We start from the raw sequence: 26,383 nt of genomic DNA, 5'->3' as shown, positions 1-26,383 counted from the left end.
CTTAAGAAGGGGGACTGGAGGGTGTTTTCCAATTACAGGGGAATCACACTCCTCAGCCTCCCTGGTAAGGTCTATTCAGGGGTGCTGGAGAGGAGGATCCGTCGGGAGGTCGAGCCTCGGATTCAGGAGGAGCAGTGTGGCTTTCGTCCTGGCCGTGGAACAGTGCAACAGCTCTAAACCCTCTGCAGGATCCTCGAGGGTGCATGGGAGTTCGCCCAACCAGTCCACATGTGTTTTGTGGACATGGAGAAGGCGTTCGACCGTGTCCCTCGGGAGGTTCTGTGGAGGGTGCTTCGGGAGTACGGGGTGCCGAGCCAACTGATCAGGGCGGTTCAGTCCCTGTATTACCGATGCCAGAGTTAGGACCGCATTTCCAGCAGTAGGTCTGATTCGTTCCCAGTGAGGGTTGGACTCCGCCAAGGCTGCCCTTTGTCACCGATTCTGTTCATCATTTTTATGGACAGAATTTCTAGGCGCAGCCGAGGCGTTAAGGGGGTCCGGTTTGGGGACCTCAGCATCGCGTCACTGCTTTTTGCAGATGACGTGATGCTGCTGGCTATTTCAGCCCGTGATCTCCAGCTCTCACTGGAGCGGTTCGCAGCCGAGCGTGAAGCGGTCGGGATGAGGGTCAGCACCTCCAAATCCGAGTCCATGGTCCTCGGTCAGAAAAGGGTGGAATGCCCTCGCCGGATCGTGGATGAGATCCTGCCCCAAGTGGAGGAGTTCAAGTATCTTGGGGTCTTGTTCACGAGTAAGGGCAGGATGGAGCGCGAGATCGACAGGCGGATCAGTGCAGCGTCGGCAGTAATGCAGACTCTGTACCGTTCCGTCGTGGTGAAGAGAGAGCTGAGCGAATTGGCAAAGCTCTCGATTTACCGGTCGATCTACGCTCCCACCCTCACCTATGGTCACAAGCTATGGGTCGTGACCGAAAGAACGAGATCCAGGATACAAGCGGCCGAAATGAGTTTCCTCCGCAGGGTGTCTGGGCTCTCCCTTAGAGATAGGGTGAGAAGCTCGGTCATCCGGGAGAGACTCGGAGTAGAGCCGCTGCTCCTCCACGTTGAGAGGACTCAGATGAGGTGGCTCGGGCATCTCATCAGGATGCCTCTTGGACGCCTCCCTGGGGAGGTGTTCCGGGCATGTCCCGCCAGTAGGAGACCCCGAGGACGACCCAGGACGCGCTGGAGAGACTATGTCTCTCGGCTGGCCTGGGAACGCCTTGGGATCCCCCGGGATGAGCTGGATGAAGTGGCTGGGGAGAGGGAAGTCTGGGAGTCCCTCCTAAAGCTGCTGCCCCCGTCACCCGACCCTGGATAAGCGGAAGAAGATGAATGGATGGATGGACAAATTTGCATTACTTATAACTCCCATTTAAAATGTTCATGAGGCAAAAATAATTATATATATATATATATAAATATAGGGTAGTTTGTTCAATGTTATCTGACTCTTCAGATGTGAATAAAAGGCAGAATTTGTTTTTTTAAAGTTGTTCACATCAGCCCGAGTGGCTTGTTAATTTTGTCATTTGAAAAATAAAGACAATTGTGACAATAACATTTGTTTGCATACAATCTTTGTAGTTTAAACGTGTCCGAAAAAACTATTGGCCCCTTCACTTTATTAAATCTGGCCCTCCTTGCAAAAGGTTTGGACACCCCTGATCTAGAGCCATGAAATGTTGGTGTTATGTGACCTAACCCTAACCTAACAGGAAGTTCACCTTTTTTTTTTTAAATTGGCATTTGCTAAATCTAAGTTCACCATTTTTATTCTTATTTCAAATTGGCCCCATTTTTAGCTGTTGCAGACGGCACACATGAAATAAGTCCTCAGAGGTTTTATCAGTTTTTTATGAACCTGTAGGTGCTTTATGCAAAGATGGTCATGATAAAATAAACCCAACCAAAGCTTGTCAAACACTGTTGCCATGGCAACATGATGTTTGCTAGAAAGAAGCTAGATGCTATTCTGCCAAATGTCGATCATTCACTCGCGATGCTGTCATGAGAGAAAATCACATCAGGGTTTTCGCAGATTCCTGTGACCAAAGACAGCGTTCTCCATAAGACTTTCATCACTCAGTTCAGTCGCTATTGTTTCAACAGACTGGTGTTTGGGTTATGTTCAGCGTCAGAACATTTCCAGCGAAAGATAACGCAAATTATGTTGGGCTCTGTGTATGGGAAAGACCAAACTCAACATGATGTTACACCACACCAGGTGCTGAGGAAATTATGTGAAGAGGGGTTAGCTCTGAACAAGAACATATGAATTTGCCAAAAGAAAAATAATGTCCCTTAGACACAGCCTCTTAAATGAAGGTGTTAAGCCAAAGCCAACCTGTGATGCTAGGCGACTGATGGGCATGGCTAACTACCTGGGCAAGTTCCTGCAAGTTCTCTTCATGTGCACAGCCCCTTAAGGTCCTACAGTCTGAGAAGACAAATTGGAGCAGTTGTGATCCAGAAACAACCAGAGGGTGAGGACTGGAAACGGATTGTGTTTATCTCCAGGATGCTATTTGACGCTAAGAAAGGTTATTCTCAGAGAAGAAGTAATGAGTCGCGACCAGGGCATGCAAACGCTTGCAGTCGTTCTTGATAGTGATGAACTTTACAATTGATCACAAGCGACTGATCCCTTTTCTAAATCCCAAAGCGCTGGATGAGATTCCGCCACATATTTTGAGGTTTTGTCTGAGAGTCTTAAAGTTCACATGTCGATAAAGCAGATCATCACGCCAGACACACTTCACGTGCACAGCCCCTAAAGGTCAAGACCTCAAGTGTGTCACTTTGGAAGAAAAAGAGCTGGAGGCAGAATTCCAAATTTTTGTGGACTATCAGAGTGTCTACCAGCCACCAAAGCAAGACTGCAACAGCTTACAGAGAAGCAGAAAGAGGACCCAGTCTGCAATACACTGAGACAGTTTAAACAAAGTGCCCTGACAGAGCTCACCTGATATTGGACCTCACTGAGATGCGAGAAATTACCTGTCTGTGTCCTGAGACCCACTCCTGAAGGGACAAAAGATTGTTATGCCCAGCTCCATTAGAGTTGACATGCTTGACATACTCCATCAGGGTAAAAGGGTAGAAAGATACAAAGTCAGGGCCGTCAGTCTGATGGTGGCCAGGGCTCTCAACTAAAAGTAAATCCCAGCCATTTTGACCACGTCACTGTTAGGTTCTACCATCGATCATCGGACATTTAAGTATGGCTGCGGATCAAGAAATGTGTTCGACTTTATGCACTAACTGCACCCTTCTCTTAGAGAGGTTGTCCCTGCTAGAGGGACGTATCCACCAGCTAGAGCAGAATAGTGAGATAACAATAGATGTGGCAGACACAGAGGCGGACTGTAGTCAGCCCGCTAGCCCAGTTAGCATTAGCCCCAAGCGGCTTGCTAACCGCGATGAACCAGTTAAGACGCATAGCCGTCCCAAGCCATCTTGGTCTACTGGCTCTCACACCTCGGTCATAGGTGACTCCATTACCCGAAACTTCACGCTTAAAAATCCAGCCACGGTAATGTGTATCCCTGGAGGCAGAGCACCCGACATAGAAGCTAATCTTAGGGAGCTTGCTCGCAATAGGTCTCGTCAACAGTGTAGGTCCAGCGTAGCTACTCGGATATAGTGATACAAGTTGGCACCAATGATGTTAGGATGAGGCAATCAGAGATCACAAAGAAAAACATAGCGAGGACTTGTGATCTTGCCAGAAAGATGAATCGGCATTGAGTGTTTGTCTCTGGCCCCCTGCCTGGAAGAGGCACTGATGAGAGGTTTAGTAGATTAGTCTCCCTTAATCGATGGATTGCTGTTTTCTGTAAGTAGCAGGGACTGTATTTTATAGATAACTGGTCCTCCTTCTGGGGCCGCCGCAACTTGCTGAGGAAGGACGGCCTTCATCCTAACCGTGAAGGCCCCTTCATTCTTTCAAGGAATATAGATTACTGTTTGAGCCATTCATGATAGGTCACTTTAGAGCAGGCCGGGTCACAGGTGACTAGGCCACCTGTTAGGATGGGTTTGGAGTCTGTTAAGTTAAAGTTAACTAGAGCTAGGCTAGATTCCCAGCATGCACATAGCTACTTGTGTAGAGGGTCACAGTTTGAATACTGCCACAGTATACATTGACACACTTTCTACTGAGGTAGTAGACAAATCCAATCACTCCACCCTGACCGGTATCGCTGACGGAACGGTGCCTGTTCCAGATAATATTACATGATTGCCGAATATTAACTATCAAATTCCTATGGTTGTATCGTCCCGCCGCGTTAATAAACATTTTAGAGGTAATGTCGTGCCTAGAGAACACAATCTTACTTGTATTTTGTTGAAAAATCCTCCAATAGATACAAACCCTGATCTAACGATTAGACTCAAACTTGGTTTTATGAATATTAGATCACTTCATATGAAAGCAGTACTCGTTAATTACCTCATCATGGAACATTATCTCAACATTTTTGGTCTTTGCCAGACCTGGTTAAAACCTAATGAACTGCTGCGACTTAATGAGGCCTCGCCTCCAAAGTTTGTGAGCTCGCATGTGGCGCGTCCTCGTAAATAGGGTGGGGGCATCACCCTAATCTCTAATTAAAAATTCTCATTGTCCAATCCACAGGTCTACCGTCATTTTATCTTGCTGTTATTTACCGTCCACCCGGGGCTTACTCTGGTTTCCTGGATGAATTTTCAGAATTTGCGGCTGATCTAGTGACAAATGCAGATAATATAATAATTATGGGGGATTTCAATATCCACATGAATTTACCGTCAGAGCCACTTACTTTGCCGTTTGAGACTTTAATTGATACGTTTGGTTTTATGCAAGCCATACAGGCAGCAACGCATAAAAATGGAAATACCGTAATTTTCGGACTATTAGTTGCTCCGGAGTATAAATCGCACCATCCATAAAATGCACAATAACGTGAAAAAAAACATATATAAGTCGCCCCGGAGTATAAGTCGCACTTTTGGGGCAAATGCATTTGTCAAAATCCTACACCAAAAACAGACACGAACCAGCAACAACAGGCTAACCGATACGGTATGCTAACGTGACATACACAAACAAGAGGCTGAGAACGGGCCTAATGTAACATTCAGAGTTATTCAAATGATTATTACATAAATAACACGTTTATCAAACCATCTGTGTCACTCCAAATTATGAAATACATCGATCATCGATCGTGTAAACAATGCCACATTCGAGCTTTGGAATGCCCTACCAATGGACATTAGAACTGCTACCTCAGTAGAAACATTCAAGACACGTTTAAAGACACGTTTTTATGATATGGCCTTTAATTAACCTGTAGTGGCCGATTTGGCTGGAGTTTGTGTTTTCGCTCCCTCATTTTGTCTGAACAAAGGTTTACAATGGCTACCCATTGAGACTTGTTTGTGATTTAGGGCTATCTAAATAATCTTGTCTTGACTTGACTTAAAACCAAAGTGGGAAACTGCCTCACATGCATTAAACATAGCCACACACAAAAGGAGCCTCTGTTAACAACGCCTACGCCTGTGAGACTGTGGCAACTTGTTGGAATTGATCTTTGCATCTGGAATGAAAAAAGCAGCTTGGTATTGACCTCCATGTCGCATCAGCCAAAACAGTCACAGTAGCTCTAAAAAAGATCTTTGCATGACGTGGAGTTCATGATGTGCTCATGTCAGACAATGCGCTGCAGTTTATAGCTTCCATTTTTAAGCACTTTGTCAGATATGAACAAGCCAATAGTGGTGGCTGAGCACGCCAATGTCCAGGGATTATGGAAAAGAGGTAGGTGACGATGCAAAAGCAAATCACGCAGCATCTCCATCATTGAAGGCCACCTAAGAGCCAAGCGGTTTTACATCAGCTAGGAACCAATTCCAATGCTTCTTGAGAAGCCCATCAAGAGCCTTGGTCGGTGGAATAGCGCAGATCTCAAAGACATGCAGCAGCTTCAGCAACTCAAGCAGGATTTGACTAATGGCCTTAAGCAAATTAACAATACTGTACTGCCAAGGAAGCTGAAGCTGTGGTGTTACCAGTATGGGCTGCTACCCAGACTGCTGTGCCCTTTGACGAGGTCTCATTTAGCCATGTCAATCGTTTGAAAAGGCTGGTGAACACGTGTGAGAAAGTCGCTTGGTCTTTCAAAGTGCAGCAGCAGTGTCGCCTTATACAGGAAAGGAGCCCATCTCCAGTCTAGTGGAAGACTTCAAGTGTGCGAAGGTTAGGCTGGACATGTCCCTAGCTGAATTCCGGGACCCCATGGTAAGAGGTGCCCGCTCCTGTCCTAGCAACTGGGAGGAAGTGGACCCCTGCCACAGCAGTGACACAGACCAGATCCGCCCTTCTGCACCAGGACGTAGTGGGCTACTTCCAGCAAGGAAGAGCCGGATTTGGCCTCGGCACCTCTCTGGCAGAAGGATTCTACAACTGAGCGTTGCACCTTGGTGGTGGAGGTGGTGCGGCGACAGGAAGAAGCAGCTAAACAAGGCAAAGCTGTGGCACAAGCCAAACAGGGCCACTGGATGAGGTGTGAGGGGGTCAAGAGAAGGAAACTGAGCTGGAGTGAATTCTGGAGCTTGGACTCCAACCGGTTAAGTTTCATGTTCCGAGCGACATAATGTGCTACCTTCTCCCACTAATCTCCAGTTGTGGCTTGGAAAGGACCCATCTTGCCCCTTGCGTACAACCCCTGCAACACTCAAACATATTCTGGTTGACTGCAAGACCAGCCTCACTCAAGGGTTGGAACACAACCAAATTCTCAAGTGCCTAGCAGACAAACTTGAGTGCAATACAGTCTCAATGAACACCAACCCAGCAGCATCCAGAATGCATAGTCAGCAGCCACTGTTTGTGCGGGAGGTGGATAAGCATAGAGGGGGTCCCTCAAACCAAAATCTGTCCTCACTGAATGCCACCAGGGACTGGCAGATGAGAGTCAATCTATACCAGAGGCTCATTTTCCTTCCAGAGATTGCAACAACACTGCATCCAGACATTGTCCTCTGGTCCAATTCCTGCCAGCTATTCTCCATCATAGAGCTAACATTCACATGGAAAGATGCCTTTGAAGAAGCCTTTGAGTGCAAGAAGTTGCGCTATTCCAACCTAGCAGCCGAGGCAGAGGACAGAGGGTGGAAAGTAAGGGTGCACCCACTGTAGGTTTGCTGTAGGGGCTATGTGACCAGCCCGGTGACAATGCTCCTAAGGGAAGTTGAAATCAGGGGACAGGCTCACAGACAGGCCTTTAAAAAAATGGCCAATACAGCAGAAAAAACAAGCCATTGGCTGTGACTCAATAGAAGTGACATCACAAAGGCTGCTCAAAACAGCTAGCAGCGGGAAACCCCCAGGAATCTGGTGCTGCTCACTCTCTCCACCACAGCACCGCCGATGGCCATCACTGATGTGCACCCCCAGAAATCTGGTGCTGCTCACTCTCTCCACCACAGCACCGTCGATGGTCAGTGGCAGGTGTTGGCCATGACCCTTCCGGAAGTCCACAACAATCTCCTTGGTCTTGCTGACGTTCAGCAGGAGGTTGTCGTCCTTGTACCATGTGGCCACAAGGTCGACTTCCGACCTGTATTGAGTCTCGTCGCCCTTGGTGATGAGACCCACCAGAGTCGTATTGTCAGCAAATTTCAGCATGCGGTTGTTGTTGTAGGTTGCAGTGCAGTCATGCGTCAGCAGGGTGAAGAGCAGCGGACTGAGCACGCAGCCTTGGAGGGCCCCCGTGCTCAGCGTGATGCTGCTTGAGATATTGTCGCCAACACATACTACTTGAGGCCTCTGACAGAGGAAGTCCAGTAGCCAGTTGCAGAGGTAGGTACTGAGTCCCAGTTTGCCGAGTTTGCAGATGAGTCACTGTGGTACAATGGTGTTGAATGCAGAACTGAAGTCCAAAAACAGCAATCTCACATATGAGTTTTTTTTTTTTTTTTCAGGTGGGTGAGGGCTGAGTGTAGGGCAGATTGCATCCTCAGAGGACCGTTTGGCTCGGTACGCAAACTAGAAGGGGTCAAGGGTGGGGGGGAGAATGGATCTGATGTGTGTCATGACAAGCCACTCAAAGCACCTCATGATGATGAGTGTCAGGTCTAAATATGATCAGACATGAAATCAACTGCTAGAACAAAGAGGAGAAGACAACCAGGATGAGTTTACTTGCGAGGAGAACGATAGAGAAAGGAAGCTCAGTTACAATCTCCATCAATTCTGAGTCCCAACTCCGTGTACTCCTCTTTTTAATGTTTTGCTTGCCCTGGTTACAGAGGCGTTGCTACACTAAAGGGAGGGGAGATAGTGGCTGTAGCAACGCTGATTAGCTAAGAAATGTAGTGTGGTGTGATTTAGCACTTAATTGTCGGCCCATGACCTCCGCACCGGACTTGCAGAGTATGTTCTCTTCCCTCAACCAACTGTCTTCTCCATGGTTGGCCAACTCCTCCTCGACTGTGATCAGATAACTTGAAGCACATTGAATGCCGCTTTCCTGTGGAACAATGCAACTAAACCTTTGCTAAGTTTATCTTCTTAATAAACTAACACAACACATAATGATAATGAGTAACTAGTCCTACCTAAACATTTCAACACATATTAAGTAATTGTGAGGTAACTGATATCCAGTTCCTTAAACAAGCATTGAGGAGATATGGGATAACTTATATGTGACTACTTCAAACTGTATATAACATTTAACAAAGAAAAACAGTTCCTATTGACAACAATCTATGAATCAAAGCTACAGTTAACTAAAAGGAATGAAGTCCCTTTGAACTAAACAAAGAACATCTCGCCTATGCAAAGAAGCTCTGCTCATTGTTAGTGAAGACCTCTTACAAAAACTCTTCACTCTTTGTCTGTATGCGGGCATTAGCATAACAGTGATATGGTCAGAAAGTCCAATGTGGGGCAAGGAGGTGGCTTTGACCAGGTCCAGGAAACTGTCACCATGTGTTGGAAAATGTACATACTGGTGTGAAGTTTGTCCGGACTTCTGTGACGGAGGCTGACCCTGAGACCGACTCACCGAACCCCTCCCCTAGAGTCACTGCAGTTTTTGTACAATACACACCAATTATAATTCCTAATTTTTCATACATCGTTAACTAAATGTATTCTCATGCATTTGTTTTGCTTTTGTCACATCAATTCCTTGTGTGAAGATTGACTAGAGGAAACAAACAATGATTTACCATTCAGTGTTTTCAGCTCTAAACCACTAGATGACACCAGAAACCAATGAATGACTTTGATTACGTTGAAGTAACTTTCTGCACGTTCAATGCCATGGAAACTGTCCGTGATTGTTTAGATTGCTTGAAACGGGGTGTGTGCTACTCCTCACTTGAGCAATGCAAGTTCAAAAGCACATGAAAGTAATTTGTACATGCAGTCCAAAGCGGCATTGAATTGCTTTCCACGAATCTCTGATGCAATGTATTGCCAACAAAATGCAATTGATTGCAAAAAATAAAATGCAAGTGATTGCAAAAAATAAAATGTATGCATTGCATTGCTATGGCATTATTTTTTTGCGTTCTTTTTTGCATTTTATTGGATTTAAAATGCCACAGTTTCATTGGTCGAGGCATCAACCTCTTGAGTTTATGTGTACCAGCACAAAAACGTCTAAAGCAGCCTGGTGAGTTGGGCAGATAATTTTAAAAAAAATGCTCTTTTTTTTGTCTGAATCGCAACACTATTTGAATTTGTTTAGCGCCCGTTACCTCCTATTGGAACGTGGCATTCCTGACTAAGTGTACAAAAGGCAGAGGTGCCTGGCGAAGTGTATTTCCCAACACTGACAAGTGCAGAAATGGCAAGAAAATTATCGTCAGAGGAAGTGTGCCAATTCATTTTGGATGAAAGAGGACTTTATTTCGGATACATCACCTGAATTATTGCAGAAAACCGCAGATGAGGATTTTGTCCTTCATTGCTGATTCGAGGACGACAATGAATTGGAGGAAGATTTGGAGGTACAAAACAAATCGTGATCAGGTGGAGAATGCCGAAGAGGTCAGCAAGTGGCACTCTAAAAAAAAAATTGTATGGTCTCTCACACACACACACACACACACACACACACACACACACACACACACACACACACACACACACACACGCACACACACACACACACACGAGTTGTGTAACATTATGTCCCCACACCGATTCCCTCTTCTGGGATTACGGCGTAAACTGCTGCACGGATCAGAAGCCTCATCACCGCGTTCAACCTCTTCTTTCCAGAGGACATTATTGAACTGATTGTCCAAATGACAAATTTGCAAGGAAGCAGGGCGATCATAGGGTGGTATGCAGTTACAGCGCAGGAGCTAAGGGCGTACTTTGGACTGCTCATCCTTGCAGGGATGTATCGGTCCAAACATGAGGCAACCATGACCCTTTGGGACAAGAAGATGGGACTTGCCATGTTTGCCGACACCATGTCGTGCTTGAAGTTTTCCCTAATAAACCGCACCTTGCGATTTGACAACAAGTTGCGGAGGCCACAGCGCCATCACAGCAACAAATTGTCGCCAATCGTTGACTTCTGGTTTAGATGGAAAAGCCTACTTCCAATAATGTTTTACCTAGGCAGGGATGTATGCGTTGACGGGAAGCTGATCTCTTAGAGGGTGCTGCTTGTTGAAAGAGTACATTCCTTTGAAACCAGGAAAATATGGTATAAAGATCTTGGCACTCTGCTATGTGTCCACTTCCTATGCATGGAATTTGGAGGTCTACACAGGGAAGCCTCCGGGAGGACAGCTGGAAAGCGCGTTGTGCTTGGCCTGTGTAACACATTGCAGAGTCACACAGTGACAACCGACATTTTTCTTTACATCATTCCCCCTGGCCGTTTCAATGTTTTTTTACATCCATACATATACAGTATAGTTTGTTTTGCTGTGACATGTAACTGAATTATTGTTCAGAAAGGGCCTTCAAATAAATAAATAAATAAATAAATAAATAACTCATGCCACTGAACATTTTGAGTGGTCGAAAGCAAAACAAAATCTTCAAAAATGACTTATTTTTCCATGTCTCAAAATAAATTAAAACTTTTGGAAAAAAGAACTCCAAGGTGACATTTTTACAACAATTGCCACTGTAAAACAATATGGGATGCATAAAAAAATATATAGTTATGATTTATTGACTCATTCAGGACTCCATTTGTGCAATATGAAATATTCTCAATTTTTTGCATCCATACATATACAGTAGAGTTAGTTTTGCTGTGACATATAACTGATATTATTGTTCAGAAAGGGCCTTAGAATATTCATTCATTCATTCATTTTCTGAACCGCTTTGTCCCCACGGGGGTCGCGGGCGTGCTGGAGCCTATCCCAGCCGTCATCGGGCAGTAGGCGGGGGACATCCTGAACCGGTTGCCAGCCAATCGCAGGGCACACAGAGACGAACAACCATCCGTACTCACACTCATACCTAGGGACAATTTAGAGTCTTCAATCGGCCTACCAAGCATGTTTTTTTGGGATGTGGGAGGAAACCGGAGTGCCCGGAGAACATGCAAACTCCACACAGGGAGGGCCGGAGGTGGAATCGAACCCGCACCCTCCTAACTGTGAGGCGGACGTGCTACCCACTGCCCCACCGAATAAATAAATGAAAAAATTGTATATGGATGGATAGGATGCCACAGATCATTCCGAGTGGTCGAAAGCCCAACCATCTTTTGAAAATGACTTATAATAATAATAATAATAATAATAATAGATTGGTTTTATATAGCACTTTTATAAACACTCAAAGCCGCTTTACATTGACAATTCACACACACACACACTGCTACCTCAGTAAAAACATTCAAGACACGTTTAAAGACACATTTTTATTTATTTATTTATTTATTTATTTATTTAATTGACCTGTAGTGGCCGATTTGGCTGGAGTTTGTGTTTTCGCTCCCTCACCCCACCCTCCCTGGTTGGGGAGATTGTTAGGTGACACCCAAATTGACAGCGGCTGTCTGGATTCTCGTGGACCAATCAGGATGAGGGAACTGCAGCGGATTACCCCATCAAAGACACTGCCAGGACAATCGAGGGCACCTCTTTCAGCTCTTCACTTTGAATTGGACATCCACTTTTTCTTTGATTTTGTTAATTTTATTTGATGTCTTCTATGTGCCCTCTCTGTATTCATTGCAGCCTGGTCATCCTGGAAGGGGGATCCTCCCATCTTTGGTCCCTTCTCAAGGTTTCTCATTTTTCCCCTGATGGGGTTGTTTGTGAAGTATTTCCTTGCCCTCCTGGGAGTTTAAGATCAGGGGATGTTTGAGAATAATTGTCAATTAGCGCTTTTCTAAACACTCAAAGCCGCTTTACATTGAAAATTCACAGGCACACACACACACACGAAGAGTTAGGGGTTGTATGCAGAGTTGAAGAGGTGGGTCTTGAGATGGTGTTTGAAGGAGTGCAGGGAGTCAGCATTACAGATGGTCAGGGGGAGAGAGTTCCAGAGAGTGGGGGCAGCAAAGGCAAAAGCTCTATCCCCAATGGTCCGGTATTTGGCCGAGGTAAAGGGGGTGACCAAGTTGGCGTCAGCAGAGCGGAGTCGGCGGGTGGGGGTACAGCGGTGCAGGAGTTCAGATAGGTAGGTGGGGGCAAGGTTGTTTAGGGCCTTATAGGTGGTGACAAGGATTATGAACAGTAGTTAGTTTTGCTGTGACATATAACTGATATTGTTCAGAGCAGGCCTCCAGATTAAGTAATTAATCAATGAATCAATTAATTAATTAATTATTTACTAATTATCTAATTAATTAATCAAGGGTTGGGGTGAATTAGTTAATTGATTGATTACATAAATAAATAAATAAATACATACATACATACATACATACATACATACATACATACATACATACATACATACATACATACATACATACATAGGTTTGATGCCACTGAACATTTTGAGTGGTTGAAAGTGAAAAAATCTTTAAAATCTTTAAAAATTAGTTATGTCTCAAAAGCAATTACAGCTTTTGGAAAAATTTAACATGCCGTATCAAATGAATAAGTGCACACAAGGGTTACCAACCTCCTTCCAAAACATTGCCAGTTGGAAGAAACCTATTTTCAAACTCAAGCAGTTGTTATCGCCTGCTTTGTCACTTTCACTCCTTCACTTAACCTCCATACCAGCATCCCTGCCACATCAGTCAGTGGCAGGCTGTACCTTTAGACGTAGTGCTTCACTAATTTTTCAGGTGTTATGCTCAACGAACACTTCTGATTTAATTTTCTAGCAATGAGCAAGGAAGATGTTGTGAGGATGTTTAGTGGAAAAAATATTGGAAATATTAATAACAAATACTGAAGTCCAAATTCATGAAAAATAAGCTTTAGTATCGTGACCCCTTTAACCAAATTGTTGTGTTCCCACCTCAGTTACGACTCTAACATGGATGACAGCAGAGACAACAAGAAGAACCGCTTTGCCAACACCATGGTCTTCATGGAGGAATATCTCAACAATGTGTTGAACGAGGAGGTGCCCTTTTACAATGAGGAGAAGAACAAGCTTACCTACGAGGTCTGCAGGGACTTTGGGCACAACTAACATTTCCTTTGCAGTTTTTGCATCCATCTCTGACTTTCTGCCTGTTCTCTGTGCAGGTGGTGAGTTTGGCACGGCATCTTATCTACTTTGGTTTCTACAGTTTCTTTGAGCTGCTGCGACTCACCAGAACACTGCTGGGCATCATCGACTGTGGACCCAATCCTTCCCACAGCATCGTGCCGATCCATGACGAAGAATCAGGTGGCTTGCCAGCAAACACGCTTATACCAATCAATCAATCAATCAATCAATCTTTTTATTGGCCAGGATTGAGCATGCCAAACTGACTCCGGTAGATCTCGGCCTCTGTAAAACGTTGAGGTGGCTAACATTCGGTACGACACTTGCAAAGATTGACAATTATTCTCAAGCATCCCCTGATTTTTAACTCCCAGAAGGGCAAGGAAAAACTCAAAACTCTTACTAGGGGAAATGATAAAACTTGAGAAGAGACCACAAATGGGAGGATCCCTCTTCCAGGATGACCAGGCTGGAATGGATGCAGAGAGGACATATAGTGAGTGGTTTATTATTTGTGTGATAAGAGGTCTTATGGCAGCCAAGTTAGATTTAATGAGAGTCGTAGAAATGGGGTCCAAGGGGGAGGTGGAGGGTTTCATTTTTTTTTTATGAAACTCTCAACTTTGGACTGAGTGAACCCAGCAAAGGTGCTTGAAAGGTGGAGGTTGAGGCCAGGCAGATTGCAGAGATGCTGCTGGGGAGCCTGAGAGATGAGACCGGATGGAAGTGATCTTGTCTTTGAAAAAGACAAGGAACCTCTTGCATTGTTCTACTGTTGATTCTGTATGCATTTGGTTTTGGGGGTTAAGGAGGTGATTTACGGTGGTAAAAAGCTGCTTTGAATTTCCAGGACTGCTATTGATGAGGCTTGAGTAGTAGATGGACTGGGTTTCTTTATGGGCTGCTACATAGGCCTTCCGATGTTTCTTGTAGACCAGCTTGTGTACCACCAGGCCAGATGAATTTGCACACCTTTCAATGGCGTGGCCTGCAGTTTTCATTTTGCGCAACTTATTAGTGAACCAGGGGGCTGTGTGGGAGAAAGACACAGTCCTTGTCTTGAGAGGGGCATGTACATCTAGGAGGCAGCGAAGGGAATGGTTGTAGTGTTCAACCAGTTCGGTAGCTGAAGGAAGGTTAACCGAGGCCAGCATTTGAAGGTCAGAGTGCGAAATGGCAGAGTCAATGTTTTTAAGTTTGCGAAAATGAATATCGCGTTTAGGCTGGGGGGGGGGGCATGGGTAGGAAATCTCCATGGAAATAACACTGTGGTCGGAGACACACAGGTCATATACTGCCACATTACTGATGGAGGGAGAATCTGAGATGACCAGGTCTGAAGTGCGCCCCCTGGCATGTGTGGGAGCATCAACATGCTGTGTGAGGTTGAGACAGTCCAACACATGAAGGAAATCAGCAGCCAGGGGGAGGGGGGATTATCAATATGAATGTTTATATCACCCAGTATTATATTATTGGAAGATAAGGAGCAGAGGAAGGTGAGAAGGTCATGAAACTCAGGGATGAACATGTGGTTTGGGCGACCAGTAAATAAGAACAGCGTTGATCTTGGACAGAGGTTTTGATTTGAAGGCCAGATATTCAAAAGAGGACACTTGAGGTAGAGACAGAGGAGACAGCTTGAGAGTTTCGCAGTAGATCACTGCCAGGCCACCACCTCGGCCAGTGCAGCGAGCTCTCTGCAGGTAACTGTAACCAGGGGGACAGGCTTCATTTAATGATGAAAAAACCTGAGGTTGGTGCCAGGTCTTAGTGAGGCACATCAGGTCAATATCTTTATCAAGAATGTGATCATGGACCAATCTTGATTTATTTGACAGGGACTGAGCATTAAAAAGTTCAGTATTAATGTGGATTTGATGAGGAGATCTCTGCATGGAACAGAGCAGGCTGAGATCTACACCTCTCCTCCCTCGACAGACAGTACGGATGTGTTAGTACAGTGTCGGCTGTGATGGTCCCCAGCCTCACATGCTGTCTCCTGTTCGTCAGGAAGCTGGTGATCCACTGACAAGTGGAGGCAGGCACTGCGAGCTGGAGGATGTCAGGTGTGATGGTATTGAACGCCGAGCTGAAGTTCACAAACAAGATCCTGCCGTACGACCCTGGGGTGTCAAGGTGGTGCAGGATGTAGTGCAGTCCCATGTCGACCGCATCGTCCACCGACCTGTTTGCCCAGTAGGCAAACTGCAGGGGGTCGAGCAGGGGGCCCGTGATGTCCTTCAGGTGGTTCAACACTAACCTCTCAAAGGATTTCATGACCACAGATGTCAGGCGACAGGTCTATAATCATTCAAACCTGTGATGGCAGGCTTCTTGGCCACCGGTACGATGATGGAGCTCTTGAAGCACGAGGGCACCTCACACAGCTTCAGGGAACGGTTGAAGATCCGTGCAAAGGTGGGTACCAGCTGTTCAGCACAGACTTTCAGGCAGGAAGGGACACACCGTCTGGGCCTGGTGCCTTCCTGACCTTTTGTCTCCGGAACATCTGACACACCTCCTCCTCGCGGATCAGTGGAAGAGAGTGGATGATAACGATGGAGGTGTGGACAGGGGGGTTGTGGGGGGAGGTGTGTATGTTGATTGTGATGCAGGGATGTCCTGTTGTGTGGGTGGACCATTCAAACCTGCTGTAAAACCTGTTTAGCTGGTTTGCAAGCCTTGGGTTCTCCACAGGACTTATAGCTTTTGTCTATGAATAGAGCAACTCCTCCACATATTTTTACCTTCCTATTTAATTTATAACTCTCATACCCCTCTATGTCATTCTTTTCAGACTGATCATCCTTTAACCAGGTTTCAGATATTGCAATTACAGTAAAAGGGTTATTCATAGCTTTTAAACATTGTTTGATCTTAGAGATGTTTGCTTTCAAGCTTCTACTATTAAAATGTATAATTGATATTGCTCTATTTGTTGTTACATTCTTGTTACATTGCTTTACAGTATAGTATTTACAATTCCTTTGAGTGTAGTTAATAAAGAAGTTATTCACAGGATCAAAATTATTCTCTATGTCGTATCCCTTATGTTCAGTGAAATCAAATTGTTTCAAACCAAGTTCTTCATATTCAGTTATCAGTGCTTGTTTTTTTTTTAAACACACCAGTTGGAGAAGAAAGGTATTTATCAATACTGTTCATGATGAGTTGATAATTTCACCAAGTTTTTACCTTCCATGATCTGAGAGTACCACAACCTTAGGTTCAATAAAATGATGTACAGATTACTGGTCTCCTTCATACCTCTTAAGTTGCTCTATGGCACTGATGCAGAGACCATGAGAACTTTCTGCTGCCCCAACAGGTTTGATGAACATCTTACAACCAGCAGTCCAAGTGGACTGTATTTTTCTTATTTTTTTTACCATTTCTCTTCAGAGCTCTTGCTTTCTTAGCTATGTCATCATTTTTCTTGGTGGGGTCATTTATGTATACATTTGTGCCTTTTAGTTTTCTACCTTGTTTGAGCAGATTTATCTTATTTTTCCTGTTTATAAATCGGACAATTATAGATGGTATGACAGGCTTGTCATTTAGACTCTTGGTTGGCAGAGTGTGGCATGCCTCAATATTGTCAATGACAGTGTCTTTACTCTGGAGGAAAGTTTTTACCTGCTCCTCAGTTGTCTCCTCGTGTTCAGGATTGTCCTTAGAAGCAAGGCCTTTCACAGCCTGCTGATAGCTCCGTGGTTTGATCTTTAAACCTGTGATGATGACATTGTTCATTCATGAATACTGCTCCAAACTGTCTAATCTATTTTACAGGCTGACAATTTTCTTTTCTTGTTTAATGTTTAATTGCTTGAGCTCCTTTTCCTCCCCCAGCAGCTCTGTAATAATTGCCTGTTGCTTCATGATGGTATCCACATTTGAAGACATCACTTCCACTGATAACTTCAGCAACTCCATGTCCTTCTGAAGCACTTTCATGGCCGATCTAGACTAAAGACAAGTCACACAGCAGATTAACCCGGGTGCTAGTGTACTTGGCGCGATGGTAGCTCTCCTCCTGGGGCTGGTGATGCTAGCCCCCTAGGCCTGGAGACAGCTCTCCTCCTGGGGCTGGTGGTGCTAGCCCACTCAGCCTGATGGTAGCTCTCCTCCTGGGGCTGGTGGTGCTAGCCCACTCAGCCTAGTGACATCTCTCCTCCTGGGGCTGGTGGTGCTAGCCCACTGGGCTTGGTGGTGGCTGTCGTCCTGGGCCTGATGATTGTAGCCTACTGGGCCTGGTGGTGGCTGACCTCCTGGGGCTGGTGGTACTAGCCTACTGGGCTTGATGGTAGATCTCTTCCAGGGGCTGGTGGTGGTAGCACACTGGGCCTGATGGCAGCTCTCCTCCTGGGGCTGGCTGACGGTGTTAGCCTACTGGGCCTGGTGGTAGCTGGCCTCTTGGTACCTGGTGTTGGCTGGGCTCCTGGGGGGGTAGCTGTCCTCCTAGGGCCTGGTGGTGGCTGAAAGCTGCTAGCCTCCTACTGCCTGATGTTCGGTAACTCTGCTGATTGCGAGTCCCTCCTTAAGTAAACATGTGTGAGGTGGAATCTAGCCTTCCAGCCTTAAACAGTTGAGTTCAACTGTGGTGACGTTTTGTCGGCGTCCTCGAAGCAGAAAAGCTGACAAAGTCGGTCCAGTTTGGCGTGGCTACGTCGCTGTGGTATCCATGGCAGTCTTGTTTTTCTCCATAAATAAATGGAAAGTATGACGGCGGTTTGAACTGCGTCTGTCCGCTCCCGTTTGCGTGTGGAACTGGAGTCGTGTCAAACATTAGCGAGGACAAACAAATAGTAACAGTGAGCTAGCTTCAGATTCATTACAGAATCACTTTAGGTAATAGTTCATTTATCACAATTTATAGTGGTGTTCTTAAATACCAGGTGCTGATGACGAGCGGGGCCAATTAACATCTCGATTTAATCTGGGTTAAGAAATAAGAAATTGAGAGACATCCATTGTTTAATTGCAGCATGACATGCCTCAAGATTACACCAATCCTGCGGATTTGTCATTTTCAATGGCATATATAATTTGGTATCGAAAACAAATGTTAAACAGTAGTATGCAAAGGTTTGGACACTCCTGATCATTTTCATGATTTTCCTTTATAAAGCATGGGTTGTTCAGATCAGCAATTTCAGTTAAATATATCATATAGCAGATAAACACAGTGATATTTGAGATGTGAAATAAAGTTTATAGGATTTACAGAAAGTGTGTAATCATTAGTTGAACAAAAGTAGGCAGGTGCATACATTTTGGCAACCCAACAGAAAAATCCTCCTTTTGCAGAAATAACAGCCTCTAAATGCTTCCTATAGCTTCCAATGAGAGTCTGGATTCTGGTTGAAGGCATTTTGACCATTCTTCTTTACAAAACATCACCAGTTATGGGTATTTAAGGTGGCCAGTTGCAAGTTGTTCTCCTCTTTGCATCTTCTTTGAAGAGTGGCCACATGGGAGTCTCAAAACAACTGACAAATGACCTGACAATAAAGATTGTTCAACATCATAGTTTAGGGGAAGGATACAAAAAGCTTGCACAGAGATTTCAGCTGTCAGTTTGCACTGTGAGGAACATAGTGAGGAAAATTGAAGACCACAGGCACAGTTCTAGTAAAGGCCCGGAGTGGCAGACCAAGAAAATTTTCAGATAAGCAGAGAATGATGGTGAGAACAAAGTCAACCCACAGAGCAGCTCCAAAGACATACAACATGATCTTTACTCAGATGGTGACACTTTTTAGACTACCGTAATTTTCGGAATATAAGTCGCGTTTTTTGTCATAGTTTGGGGGGGGGCGACTTATATTCAGGAGTGACTTATATTTGATTTTTTTCACAAATTTTCAAAATTCAAAAATCCGCGATGTAGTGAAACTGCGATAAACGAACCCGCGATGTAGTAAGGGATTACTGTTATTTGAACTGCAAGTGACGTCACCCGTGCCGCGTTGTGGTTGTTTACATAAAAGGCAAAGGATTCGATCACGGGATGACGAAGATGTCGAAGGGCCCCACGTACTACCGGCATCATTAGTGGCTTTGTTTGTAAGTGACACGGAGGACGAAGAGTTTGAAGGATTTAATGATTTGGAGTGACACAGAAGGTTTGAAAAACTATTATGGCTTTTACGCACGGCCGGTCCTTCTCGACGGGAGCTCTCTTTCACCTCCGTGGATGGAAGTCGGGGGCCGGCGCTCGGCCGGGTGGCTGTCCGGGGATGGTGGATGGGGCTTGGACATGGCTTTTACGCACGCCCAGTCATACTCTACGGAGCTTTTTTTCACCTCCGTGGATGGAAGTCGGGGGCCGGCGCTCGGCCGGGTGGCTCTCCAGGGACGGTGGATGGGGCTCGGACATAATAATAATAATAATAATAAATTATATTTATAACGCACTTTATATTCGGAGGAATCTCAAAGTGCTACATGGCAAGTCAAAACAAGAATAAAAAGCAAGGACAAGTATAAAACAACTGGACGACAACCAGGATATAAAAACAGGAATTACAGAAATGCCAAATTAAAGAAGTGAGTTTTAAGTCCGGTTTTGAAAGAGTCAGTGGATTGGGGTGCTCTTAGGTGGTCGGGGAGGGAGTTCCACAGTGTGGGGGCTGCATGGCAGAAGGCCCGGTCGCCCATGGTACGCAGCTTGGTGTTGGGGACATGGAGAAGGTGAGAATTGGATGAGCGGAGGTTTCGGGTGGCAGATTTGGGGGCAAGGAGTTCTTTGAGGTATGGGGGAGCATGTCCGAGGATGCACTGGTGAGTGAGGAGGGCGATCTTATAATTTATTCGGAATTTGATGGGGAGCCAGTGCAGAGAACGGAGGATGGGTGTGATGTGGTCGCTTTTCCGCACCCTCATCAGGATCCTAGCAGCGCAGTTTTGAATGTACTGGAGCCTCTGGAGGCTCTTGCTAGGGATCCCGATGAGGAGTGCGTTACAGTAGTCTAGCCTGGAGGAGACAAAGGCGTGGACAAGTTTCTCAGCATCTGTCAGGGTAAGTGTGGGGCGGAGTTTGGAAATGTTCCTGAGGTGGAAGAAGGAGGTTTTGCAGATGTGTTTTATGTGTGACTCTAGGTTGAGTTGAGAGTCCAGTATCACACCCAGGTCGGTGACAGTGGCTGAGAGGGGGATTGTGTGACCGGCGAATGAGATGCTTGTGATTGGGCAGGTATGGAGCTGATGGGAAGTGCCAAATAACATGGCTTGGGTTTTATCGCTGTTGACTTGTAGGAAGCTGAGATTCATCCACGCCTTTATCTCCTCCAGACACAGTGAGAGGATGGATGAGGGAGATGGATGAGGCTGGGTTGCAGAGGGTGGGGGGTTGAGTTTGAGGTATAGCTGGGTGTCGTCCGCGTAACAGTGATATGAGATGCCGAACTTCCTGATTATATTGCCAAGGGGTAGCATGTAGAAAATGAAGAGGGTAGGACCGAGTACAGATCCCTGGGGGACACCGGAGGTGACTGTGTGTGTGTCTGATTTTTTCCCTCCCAGGGAAACGTACTCGGTTCGGTTCGAGAGGTAGGACTGAAGCCAGGTTAGAGCAGTGCCAGAGAATCCAGTGGAGTGAAGTTGGTTAAGGAGGATGTTGTGGTGGACAGTGTCAAATGCAGCGGACAGATCCAACAAAATGAGGAGTGACGAGGAGCCTGCATCGGCAGCCATGAGAAGGTCGTTAGTGACCCTAACAAGGGCTGTTTCGGTGCTGTGGCCAGAGCAAAAACCGGATTGAAATTTCTCAGCGATGTTATTGCGGGTGAGATGGGCGTGAAGTTGGGCTGCTACCACTTTTTCCAGAACCTTGGAGAGAAATGGGAGGTTTGATATTGGCCTGTAGTTGGCAAGGTTGTCCGGGTCAAGCGAGGGTTTTTTGAGCAGGGGGGTAATAATGGCTGTCTTCAATGCAGGGGGTACAGAGCCAGACTGGAGTGAGAGGTTGATGACATTAGTTATTAGGGGACTGATAGCTGAGATTTGATGTTTAATGAGGGCTGTGGGGAAAGGGTCCAGGGCACATGTGGAGGGTTTCATCTTTTTGATGATGTCCTCTACCTCCGACTGCAAAATAGGGGAGAAACAGCGGAGAGGCTGGACTGACCCAGGTGGAAGGAAGGGGAGTGGAGGTGAAGTGGAGGGGCCAGAAGAGGAGAGGAGCTGGGTGCGAATGTTGTCAACCTTAGCGGTAAAGAAGGTCATGAAGTTATTGCACACTACCTCTGAGGATTCCGTTGGAGTGGTGGGTTGGGGTTTGAGAAAGTGGTTGATGGTTGAAAATAGCTGTTTTGAGTTTCCAGGGGTATTGTTTATGATGTTGGAGTAGAACTGGGCACGTGCAATCCCAAGGGCTTTTGAGTAGGCCTTCTGATGTTCTTTATAGGCCTGTTTGTGCACGGTCAGACCTGAGGCATTGAGACGACGCTCCAGGATGCGTCCAGTTGACTTCATCAGCCGCAGCTCACTGGTGTACCAGGGGGCTGAGCGTGAAAAAGTGACTGTTTTGTTTTGTTTTTTATGGGGGCGTGGATACCTAGAAGTTTGGCCAAAGAGTTATTGTAATGATCCACTGCCTTGCTGACTGATGGAAAGGTCGCGGAGGAGGAGGAGAGAAGCAGGAGGTCCTGTGCTAAAGTGTCTTGGTTGATGTATTTGAAATTTCTGAAAGAGATTTGCCGCTTGGGTTTGGAGAGGGGGCGTGGGAAAGGCAGTTCCATTTGAATAAGTTTGTGGTCAGACACACCAACCTCGTGAACTTGTAGGTTGCTTATGGCCGATGAGGAAATGACAAGGTCAAGTGTATGCCCTTTGTCATGGGTGGGGACATTTACATGTTGAGTGAGGTGTAAACAGTCCAATAGTTGCAACAGGTCAGAGGCAGGGGGGCGGGAGGGGGTGTCGACATGGATGTTAACATCACCTAATATGATTAAATTAGAGGAAGTGGAGGTACAGAGGGTAGTGAGTAGATCGTATAGTTCTGGAATGAAAGCAGAGTTTGGTTTAGGAGGGCGGTAAATAAGTAAAACTGTGACAGGATATGGAGGTTTACATTTGAATGCAAGGGATTCGAAAGAGGAGTGATCAGGTAGAGGGAGGGGGGACAGCTTTAGATCAAGACGATGGAATACAGCAAGGCCACCGCCACGCCCAGTGCTGTGGGGTTTAGTTATGTATTTATAACCAGAGGGACAGGCTTCGTTGAGGAATTGATAGACATCCGGTGGTTGCCAGGTCTCAGTCAGGCACATTATGTCTAAGCCTTTGTCCAGGATGAGGTTGTGAATAAATGATGATTTATGGGTGAGTGCTTGGATGTTGAGGAGATCCATTTTGATTGTGGATGTGGGGCTGCGTTTAGGGAGGGGGCGAAGAAGAGAGAAATCCACTCCACGTCTTCTGTTCCACATGAAGTGCAGTCCACTGTGTGTTGGAGTGAAATTCAGTTCGTTTTGTCCTGGCCACCCCGGGGCTGCTCCGTGTTGAAATCCGTTCCGTGCCAGAGAGATATCCATTCCGTGTTTTCCCGGCAACCCGGTGTCTGTCTTGAGTCGGAGCCCGCTCCGTGTAAGAGTGGACTCCACACCATGTTTTTCAGGCCACCTGGAGTACTGCAGCCCCGCTTGGTTGCTACAATAAGATCCAAGTGTGCCGGGTCTCTGATGACGTGTTGGACATGCGACGGGATATCGGGCGGTGGAGGAGCAGATGGATGGAATAGCGTTATGGGCAGGTTGGGAAAAAACAAAGTTACGATGGGTACTTCTGTGGATGTAACGAGGTCTGCGGAGAAGTCCGAGTTCTTTGATGACTGAGACACACCCTGGAATGGTGTGATTACTCAGCTCCAGCAAGCGGGGGATGGAGTAAGTTAATATAGTGCCGGTTGGAGAAAGCTGAACTTGCGTGTTAGCCATTTGCTAGGCTAATGGCTAAAAAACAAAAAAAAACATGGGTTTTACGCACGCCCGGTCCTACTTATGGAGCTAGTTGTTGGCTCGTTGAACTCTTGTTTTGTTAAATAAAGAGCCGTTGACCAAACCCACGTCTTTCCTGGTACTTTGTTAACGCTACAATATAGTTATATATTAGATATCTGCAGCGCACGCGCAGCGTTGTTGACGGAGCGACGTATAGTCCAAAAATTACGGTATTCAGTGCATTTTGTACAAGGAGATGCTGTATGGGAGAATAATGCGGCAGAAGCCTTTTCTGCGCACAAACAGAGTCGCTTGAGGTACGCTGAAGCACATTTGGACAAGCCAGCTTCTTTTTGGAGTAAGGTGCTTTGGACTGATGAAACTAAAATGTAGTTATTTGGACATAACAAGGGGTGGTATGCATGGAGGAAGAAGAACACAGCTTTCCATGACAAACACTTGCTACCCACAGTCAAATTTGGTGGTGGTTCCATCATGCTATGGGGCTTTGTGGCCAGTGCAGGTACTGGCAATCATGTTAAAGTTGAAGGTCGCATGGATTCAAGTCTGTATCAGCAGATTCTTGCAAACAATGTTCAAGAATCAGTGACAAAGTTGAAGATGCATAGGGGCTGGAACCTCAACAAGACAACGACCCCAAACATTGCTCAAATTCTCTTAAGGCATTCATCCAGAGGAATAGGTATAACGTTCTGGAATGGCCATCTCAGTCCCCAGACCTGAATATTTTTGAAAATCTGTGATGTGATTTAAAGCGGGCTGTCCATGCTTGGAAACCATCAAACCTGACTGGAGATATTTTGTCAAGAAGAATGGTCAAAAATACCTTCAACCAGAATCCAGACTCTCATTGGAAGCTATAGGAAGTGTTTAGAGGCTGTTATTTCTGGAGAAGGAGGAACTACTAAATATTGATGTCATTTGTCTGTTGGGGTGTCCAAATTTATGCACCTGCCTACTTTTGTTTAGTTAATGATTGCACACTTTCTGTAAATCATATAAACGTCATTTCATTTCTCAAATATCACTGTTTTTGTCTGCTATATGATATATTTAACTGCAATTGCTGATCCGAACAACCAATGATTTATAAAGGAAAATCTTGTAAATGATCAGGGATGCCCAAACCTTTGCATACGACTGTATTTACGTCAAAGCTGAAGCATAAACAATACCGTGGTTTTATCTGGGTTAAGAATGTACAAGTACTGATCCCTGCGGGACACCACATGTAACATTATTAAGCTCAGAAATCGTGTTGCCATGGACTACACGGTGGGTCCTCTCTGAGATGTAAGAAATAAACCAGCAGAGTGCTGACCAAAATATATCAACTTACATTTCAAGGCAATCTAATAGTATCTTGTAATGGACCATGTGAAAGGCAGCATTCAAATCAAGTAATTATAGTACTGATGAGGTGTTGGAGTCCATAGCTCAGAGAAAGTAAGTCACTTTAGCCAGCAATTATGCAATCACAAAGAAAGAATATGAAAAAAGCAAGTATGGCGACAAAAAACAATGTATTTTCAAGTATCTTTACAATTTTACCTGATAGTTTTCCCCACACTACCTTTTATGCAAGAACCACATGTGAGACGGTTTAGCCATTTTATGCTTGCAAGCGGAGAAAGCCATCTTCACCTTTGTGTCTCACAAGCGCGCCTGAAAGCAGTCTGACTTTTGCCTCTTGCAAGAGACTATTGAGAGAAAACAGGGTGATGGTGAGGGTGAATAGGATTCGGGGGTCACCTTTGCAAACTAGTTAATCAGTACAGAGGCTCTTAGTGCTTTGTTTCACAAAGTTGTGTAAACGGATACTCGTGGAGTAATTTTAGATAACTAAGCAAGAATGTTTCCACATCATTTGGAAACCTTTAACAACTGAAGGGAATGTGGAAAGATTCCACGAGTCAAGTAAAGGTAAATGTTTTAACAGATTCTCGTCAATTGTGTATGATGATGTCAGTGTCCACTGTGTCTAAAAACTACTTATATTAATCCTAATGCCCTAAATATTTATTGATGCTTTTATTGCGAAGCAATGCGAGAAGTTACACTTGCTGTCACTCTTTCCACATTTAAGGAAAAAATGTGAAACGCTCCATCCATGGCATGGGACAGATGATGACAACCATGGTCCTCAATAGGAAGCAGTCCTTATTTGGTGGGACTGTGGGCCGCGGAGTGGGACTTGCGCTTGATGGACAGCGCGTGACCAAAGACAGCATCGACAACATGGGCCTTACAGTAATGGACACAAAGCTGAAGATTCTGGAAATCTTGCAGGTGAGCGAGACCATGATTGGAGCCTGTTGAGTCCACCTACTCGAACAGCCGGCAAATGAAGCCAATGATGGGCAGCTGAGACAAGTTAAATGTTTACACACAGTCCCCTCCAGCTGCATTAAAAAAAAGGAAACATTAGTAAAACTAGAAAAAGAAGTAATCTCTCACCAATATTTAGGCTTCGATTTAAAATCTACTGTAATTTTTGGACTATAAGTTCATAGTTTGGGTTGGGGGGCGACTTATCCACAGGAGCAACTTAAATGTGAATCTTCAAAATTCAAAAATCCGCGTTGTAGTGAAACCGCGATAAACGAACCGCGATGTAGCAAGGGATTACTGTCATTTGAACTGCAAAGGACGTCAGGAGCACGGCGGTTGTTTACATGAGGACAAAGGATTAGATCACGGGATGACGAAGATGACGAAGGGCCCCATGTTTGAAGGGTTTAATGACTTGG

The 26,383-nt window shown here is 45.4% G+C and overlaps 1 protein-coding gene across 8 annotated transcripts in view; it reads left to right on the top strand.

Moving 5' to 3' along the window:
- The window catches only part of itpr3 (inositol 1,4,5-trisphosphate receptor, type 3), a 321,535-nt gene that overhangs the window by 177,119 nt on the left and 118,033 nt on the right, over nucleotides 1–26,383 (top strand). For all 8 annotated transcript variants that reach the window (XM_085910327.1, XM_085910318.1, XM_085910310.1 and 5 more), the window contains 3 exons: nucleotides 13,473–13,617; nucleotides 13,701–13,845; nucleotides 25,720–25,922. In XM_085910327.1, coding sequence (XP_085766453.1) covers nucleotides 13,473–13,617; nucleotides 13,701–13,845; nucleotides 25,720–25,922 — 493 coding nt within the window. The remainder of the gene's footprint in view (nucleotides 1–13,472; nucleotides 13,618–13,700; nucleotides 13,846–25,719; nucleotides 25,923–26,383) is intronic.

This window comes from Syngnathus leptorhynchus, chromosome 1, assembly GCF_054491065.1.
Source record: "Syngnathus leptorhynchus isolate UIUO chromosome 1, UIUO_Slep, whole genome shotgun sequence".
Taxonomy (NCBI): Eukaryota; Metazoa; Chordata; class Actinopteri; order Syngnathiformes; family Syngnathidae; genus Syngnathus; species Syngnathus leptorhynchus.
Note: the sequence above shows the minus strand (reverse complement) of the source record. Positions and strands in the feature narration are given on the sequence as shown.